The 7,067-nt window shown below is 44.9% G+C and overlaps 1 protein-coding gene and 1 long non-coding RNA gene across 2 annotated transcripts; both read right to left on the bottom strand.

Annotated features, from left to right (window-relative positions):
* Positions 1-218: 218 nt before the first annotated feature.
* LOC135539042 (uncharacterized) lies at positions 219-4,545 on the bottom strand. The gene is made up of 13 exons (XM_064964925.1): positions 4,478-4,545; positions 4,207-4,383; positions 3,880-3,976; positions 3,453-3,676; positions 3,122-3,275; positions 2,825-3,036; positions 2,104-2,221; positions 1,713-1,918; positions 1,497-1,614; positions 1,227-1,390; positions 716-813; positions 486-601; positions 219-405 (listed from the first exon to the last, which is right to left on the bottom strand). Exons 1-13 carry the CDS (start codon positions 4,538-4,540, stop codon positions 242-244), a joined length of 1,911 nt encoding a protein of 636 aa, XP_064820997.1. The 5' UTR covers positions 4,541-4,545; the 3' UTR covers positions 219-241.
* A 106-nt stretch (positions 4,546-4,651) lies between these two features.
* On the bottom strand, positions 4,652-5,445 carry LOC135539046 (uncharacterized). Its single transcript, XR_010455539.1, has 3 exons — positions 5,362-5,445; positions 4,979-5,106; positions 4,652-4,777 (listed from the first exon to the last, which is right to left on the bottom strand). It is a non-coding gene; the product is annotated as an uncharacterized LOC135539046 (long non-coding RNA).
* Positions 5,446-7,067: the final 1,622 nt, after the last annotated feature.

Raw genomic sequence — 7,067 nt, 5'->3', positions numbered from 1 at the left:
TCCCAAACTGGATGCAGCCACATCTCATAACAATCAGGACAAGGTACAGCTTGTAAGAACATATTTATTAAGAACCAGACTTATTTATATTCAAAAACACCACAATCACGCCGATTCAGTCAGTCAGTGGTTTCATTTGTTCCTGTGGAGATGTTCTAAATGAATTTTATTAAGGAATATGACATGTAGAACAGATCTCTCCATCTCATACCATTGTATGGAGGGTGACTGGGGTCTGGGCCTAAGTGGTTCCTTTAGGTTGGTTCATTTGCCAGCTGAAGACTTTGACGTATTTAGCCCTAGGGTTGATGCCAGGCATTTCCCTCCCAGGACTAAGGCCTGTGCTGGAAGTAGTTGTGGAGGTCAACGGTCTTCTGGTGGTGGGTGGAAAGGTGGGCTGAAATGCTATGATTGGACAGAGAGTCAGGTGTAAAAAGCTGTAGCAGTTACCACCCTCTTTAGCTGCACAACTACCGAACACTTACTTGTTACGGCTTCTCTCGTCAAGATGGTGCCAACTCCCGGAGAGTCTGCCTCAAACCGCCAATATGCAAACAGCTTGTATAGGTCACTCAGTGGATAGACACACCGAACTGTCACCCTAAAAAGAGAACTGAACATTACAGCCACAAGTGCCTGTAGTGGAAGTTAATGACTGACGTAAATATTTTTAATTCAACCTATGAGGTAGTAGATTATCAGTGAAGTCACGTACACAGAGGCAGTATCCCTGGTTTTGACTGGTGCGTTCACAGATTGGCTCTTGTGCTCAACGTTGATATCATTTTCGTATGTAACATGCTGATGGTCAACCTAGATAGGAATTCACAAGCCTGAACAAAATTCTATGAAAATTATCAAACCATGTCTATAAACTAAATGGTTGTTCCCTTGAAAGGCCTCATGAGACACCTGTAAGTCAAAGTTTGAATATTAATTTAAATATTCAGCTTGCATGCTGACGGTTTGAGATGGAGGCTTGCTGATCTCGTGGACCGATTCTGCGCCTGAACCAATGACGGGATGCATTGATAACAGCAGTAGTTCCAGCGTTTATTTGGACGCATCAGGATCGGGCAAATTCTAAGACCTTAGTCATGCAGCTGAACAAATTACGCAAGATGAGTTCTGGGTCACCAGGTTAGATGCTGACAACTCATTTGAAGTAGTCACTGGTAGGGCCAGTCTCTTGAATGATTCAAATTGTATGGGTTGGACAGTTATACCTGGACCCTGGTACCACAGGTGTGGAGTCCAAAGCTAAAGAGCACCCTGGTGTCATCTGTCTCTTGAGGTCTGCAGGTAGAGTCCAGGAGAAAGGTTCCGTTGGGTTCAGCTCCAGCCAGAGTCACATCAGTAACCACTGTCACCACCCCTTCAGTGGAACACACTAGAGAAAGTTGTGTTAGAGCTGGGCTAGAACAAAGTGAATGAGCAACACTAATCAGTCAGGCAATAAATTAAGTTGCAGGCAAAGATGAGGCACTAGTAGTTACCTATGACCTCAGTAGTCTGGAAGAGACAAGCTTTGGCCAAGGAACTCTTGACCTCCAAGGTCTTGGGAAGTCGTGAGTGAATTTCAAATGAGCCGTAGAACTGCTTCAAATTGATGTCCTGGGGGAAAAAGAGCAGGTACATTTGAAATAATTTAACTCCTACTCTTACTTGCGCTTTAATTGTCTTGTCATTTGCTCGACCAATAAACATCTCACCTTATAAGTGTAGCCAACAGAGAAGAGGGGCACTTCCAGGGTCAGACTCTTGCTGTCATTCTGCATGATGTAGCCCCGCTTGGCTGCCAGATTTGTGGTCAGAATGTAGGGGCCAACACCCACCTCCCACAGGTAGTCAAATGGCTTATGGGCCATCTGGAACCTGATGCTTTTCTCATTGCAAACGCCTTTGAAGACCGGAGGAACTGACGAAGAGAAGATCGGCCCAATAGTTTAGTCAATAGTGCCAAAATGACATCAGGGGTGAACAGCGGTAGAGCGCTGGGCTGCGTCCACATTAGGCAGAGGTCAGAACCAGAAGGCTCTGAAGCCCACCTTGAGAATTATCACTTCCAGCCCAGGTCTCTTACTAAAGTTCAAGTCAACTTACAGACATCATTGAACTGAGCCACGACTGAGGTCAGGTAGTAGTAAGGCTCCTCTTGAGGCAGGATTACCAACGTGTAGTTGATGGCCAACGAGAACTGAAGAAGCCCCTCTGGAGAGTACTATGGATATGAACTCAATTAGAAACAAATCTTACATCCACATTTTGGGGGTGAATCTGAGGTCCCCAAAACCCATTGAAGAAAGTTCAGGGGAGGAACCTTGGATATCCTCCAATGCGAAGTGTCATGAGAATTCTATCCCAATGATTATAACCACAATCAAGCTTTGACCAATTCCAGAGGTTTCTAAGACCCTGGGTTTAATAAATAGAAGACTCAGCTTATGCAAAAGGAAGTCCTTCATTCACGAGAAGGTGCTAAGAAACATAATGCGCACAGCCTTCTATATAACTCCAACAAGTGCATCCGTTCCTCCCGGGGGGGGGAGAAACTCCTGTCCTTGATCTCAGTACAAAAGCATGTATTGTCAGTTCCTCTTTGTCACACAAACACCAAGTTCCCACTGTCTCACAATATTCTAGGATTATGTCTAAACACATCTAAGCTTCTGTAACTTTAGGGTGAAATACTTCAGTCATTACTCTTAATGTCATTCAGAATCTCGTATTACTTTAAACATAAATTCCCTTATCTAGAAGCCATGAGGAAATACTGAGAAAACCACAGTAGTTCATTAGAGTGTAAAAATAAGTATCTCTTTACCAGCTTGTGAACAGCAGCATCCTCAAATGGCACCCTGAGAATGTAGGCATGAAGGTTACCATTGGGCTGGGGGACCGTGGTTATGACGAGGCCACTTTTATTCGCCTCTAGTATGGTGAAGTTGTGACCATTGAGCGTCACAGCCACCAGGTCAACATCGTAGTGGAGGTTCCCCAGGTAAACAGTAAACACACGATCCTCAAGGACTGTTTCTGTGGTGGGAGAAGGACAACAGGGTCATTAGCAATCATGACCATGGAGCTGAAAAGCCACTTCGGATTGGCTAGTAGAACGTACGGTTAATGATGGAGAGGTGCTGGATCAGAAGGGGTGTGTTCATGGGCCTGTGGAGGCGGAGTCTGGTCTCCACACCACAGTCATCAAGAAAGATTTGTTCATAGTAGAGATGGACCACATAGAACTCATGGTACATGTTGGCCATCACAAAGCTCTGAAAGAATTGAAACCGTTATGAAGCATCTGCCATTAGGTAATATGTTACAAAGTAGAATATTCAAGGTGTACAGAGGACATGAGTGACTGAAGACATTTGCAGCTTCTCTACATCAGAATACAAGGTAAGCATCTGCATGTAAAAGGTCAGATGCCGGCCTAGTATGCTACTGACTTTTCTGTATCCTCCGGCAGCGTTGAAAGGGATGCTGATCTGGACAGTGGTGTCACTGATGTCCAGGCTGTAGCCTCGCTCTGCTGTGATGGGCTCATCCAGGAGCTGACCATCCACCCCCATTGAGATCTTGCTGCTCTCCAACCCAGAGAGGCCAGAGACCAGCGGGGACAGCAGAGTGGGGGTCTGCCAGACCAGCCCTGCCCCATCATACATCCCTTCATCTGGAAAGAGATTACAAGTGTTAAGACCCTGTGAGCAATTCTTCCTCTGCAACTGAGTGATCAAAACATCTCACCGATCTGAAATAACCTCATAGGTGAAAGTATTATTTGCTTAACTGTGCCATCACTATTGCTTAAGACAATCCAGTCCCTTCAGGTCTGAACCATGATAATGTGGAACCTGATATTGCACTGGAACTTACTAGTGCTGCACGCAACAATCCAGTCCACCATCATAACCACCCATCTCTGCCTGGAGAACAGTATGGGATGGACCACCTCCACCACTGAACCATTGATCTGGAATTGAATAAAGGATGAAGTGTACTTGCCAACAGTACAAAGGGGGCATTTCAGTAGTCTAAATAAGTGGCTTCCTTCCCATCCTGCATAACCCTGGTTATAAACATTACGCAATGTAAGACCCTCTTGAAATACAGCCACCAGTCTAGGTCGTTAATGTCAAATTAAGCAAGCCTGAAGACAACCAAGATAAAGGATGCCATTGAACAGGACATTTAAATCCTCACCATGGAGACAGACCCCATGACAGACAGTGGTGTGTAGGGTGAGCGGAACACCAGTCTCCCCTGGGTGAGATGGAACACGTAGCCCAGCTCCCGAGCCTCTGAGAGTGACATGGGAATCAGCTGCTGCCCCTCCTGCTGGAACATCACCTGCCAGGTAGATGTGGCAGAGCTGTGGGCCTGATGGGGAACAAGAGACAGGGCATGCATGGTGGTATTGGGGACAAACTGGTGGAGATCGAATTGACAATTTGCCAAATAGCCTTTAGCTTACTTTAGCAAGGGTAGCAGTCCAGGCATCCGTTGTACCAGACAGACAAGAAACGTCACTCCTCATTGACACCTACAGGGTAACATAACACTCTCCTATAAAATACACAAGCCCACCTCCACGAGCCCTGATGCATGGATCTAGACTGTATATCAGTACCTCCATATAGTTCTCCTCACAGCTGACTTCTCTGGGGGACCAGGGTAGAGGGAGGGAGCAGGTTGAATTCACAGAGTAGGTGGCTTCCACTCCAGTCGCATCAATCGTGATTAAGTTAAAGCTAAAAGTGAACACCTCATCGTCCTAAGACACAAAAACAAGACCTTCAACTGAGATGCTGGTAGTAATTTAACTAGAAAATATAATTTTAAAGCCCTTCCCATGGGCACAGATAAACTCAATGGCTACTCCACATTGGTTCAATGTAATTGAAATGTTGATTTAACCAGTGTGCCCATGGGTTGTGGCTTTGAAAAGACCCCAATGCACAGAAAATACATGAACCTGGTTGTCAGTGTGGCAGGAGAAGTAGGAGGCTCTGAGTTGAGCATGGCCAGGCAGAGGGAGGATACTGAACATGTAGCCACACTCTGACCCATACTGCTCAGTGATGGGGTGAACACCATCAGCATCTAGATAGGGGTAAAGAACTGGGTCAAATCAAATGATTTGAATATGCTCAAGTCCAATACTAAATAAAAATCAGTTTATTCTTAAGTGGTCCAACAGGCACAGTGAGAGACTGAAATATACTGCAGGGAGAGACTTCCTGTCAGCACCAGCTACCAAACCCTGGCCAAGACATGTTAAGATGCCAAGTTCACGAGCTGACCAAACCTGGTTTCAGGCCCATTTTGCATCAGAATTAAGGTTAAAAGTCTACTTACCAACCGCTTCAAAGCGAGGTTCATTCCCAGCAAATGAGAGTTGGGTTGTTACCAACAGGTATCGATCCCGGCATGCAGTCTCAATGGCCCCTATATAGACACACAAGGTGAGAACCTGAAAGGTGGAAACTAAAAGATTCTGACCAACAATTCATACCAGTGTTCTATAGCTTGTATAAAAGGCTCATCTGACCCAATTTAAGTTTCTTACCTCTTGGAAGGTCAGAACATATTACACAAGGCCATACAGAGAGGAGTACAAATACTCTGTAAGAAAAATGTTAGCACAGGTCAATAAAGTGTGCCAGCATCAACACTTATTCAAAACATTTAAGCCCACCACCAAACTTACCCCAACCAACACCCAAAAGCCATTGCTCCGTTGAAGTGTCTAACCCTAGCCAGTAACAGCTAGTAAACTACACCTGCTAGTTAACACAACATCAACTACCACGTACTGACAGTTTCCTAGACACAAAAAAAAATAACCCAAAACAACAGTTGATAAGTAGCATGTTCTCTGGCACTTTTATAAGGGGTGGTGCTGTGATTGAGGTAATTAATTAGCTAATTGGGTCACATGGTAGGCCAGCTTGCCAGAGCCTAGGGGCGCAGCTCAATAGTCTGAAGTGGATTCCTCTACTCATCTCCTCTCCTTCCCCCTTTCTTAGGATGTGTTTTCCATCTCCACTGAACAACAATATAAACGGATCATGTAAAGTGTTGGTTCCATGTTTCATGAGCAGAAATAAAAGATCCCAGACATTTTCCATACGAACGAAAAGCTTATTTCTATCAAACGTTGTGCACAAATTTTTTACATCCCTGTTAGTGAGCATTTCTAAGATAATCCATTCACTTGACAGCTGTGGCATATCAAGAAGCTGATTAAACAGCATGATCATTACACAGATGTACCTTGTACTGAAGACAATAATAGGCCACTCTAAAATGTGTCACACAACACAATGTCACAGATATCTCAAGTTTTGAAGGAGAGTGCAATTGGCGTGCTGACTGCAAGAATGTCCACCAGAGCTGTTGCCAGAGAATTGAATGTTCATTTCTCTACTATAAGCCGCATCCACCCGGCCTCACAACCACAGACGTCGTCTTGCGGGCAAGTGGTTTGCTGATGTTAACGTTGATAACAGAGTGCCCATGGTGGTGGTGGGGTTATGGTATTGGCGGCATAAGCTACGGACAACGAACACAATTGCATTTTATCGATGGCAATTTGAATGCATAGAGATACCGTGATGAGATCCTGAGGCCCGTTGTAGTGCCATTTATCACCTCCTGTTTCAGCATAATAATGCACAGCCCCATGTTGCAAGGATCTGTGCACAATTCCTGGAAGCTGAAAATGTCCCAGTTCTTCCATGGCCTCCATACTCACCAGACATGTCACCCATTGAGCATGTGTGGGATGATCTGAATCGATGTGTATGACAGTGTTTCCAGTTCTCGCCAATATCCAATAGCTTCGCGCAGCCATTGAAGAGGGGAGGGACAACAGCCTGATCAACTCTATGTGAATGAAATGTGTTGCGCTGCATGAGGCAAATGGTGCTCACACAAGATACTGACTGGTTTTCTGATCCACCCCCCTATTTTCTTTGAAGGCATCTGTGACCAACTGATCCATATCTGTATTCCCAGTCATGTGAAACCCATAGATCAGGTCCTAATTTAATTATTTTAAT

Source organism: Oncorhynchus masou, unplaced genomic scaffold (assembly GCF_036934945.1).
Source record: "Oncorhynchus masou masou isolate Uvic2021 unplaced genomic scaffold, UVic_Omas_1.1 unplaced_scaffold_1709, whole genome shotgun sequence".
Classification (NCBI taxonomy): domain Eukaryota; kingdom Metazoa; phylum Chordata; class Actinopteri; order Salmoniformes; family Salmonidae; genus Oncorhynchus; species Oncorhynchus masou.
The sequence above is the reverse complement of the archived record's forward strand: the minus strand, read 5'-3'. Positions and strand labels throughout refer to the sequence as shown.

What these genes read in the sequence shown, in the direction of transcription:
- LOC135539042 (XM_064964925.1), bottom strand. Translation starts at nt 4,540, where the DNA reads ATGAGGAGTGACGTTTCTTGTCTGTCTGGTACAACGGATGCCTGGACT. An exon ending in GGCTCAGTTCAATGATGTCT is followed by an intron (nt 1,919 to 2,103) that starts GTAAGTTGACTT and finishes TCTCTTCGTCAG; the next exon opens with TTCCTCCGGTCTTCAAAGGC. An exon ending in CCAGACTACTGAGGTCATAG is followed by an intron (nt 1,391 to 1,496) that starts GTAACTACTAGT and finishes AACTTTCTCTAG; the next exon opens with TGTGTTCCACTGAAGGGGTG.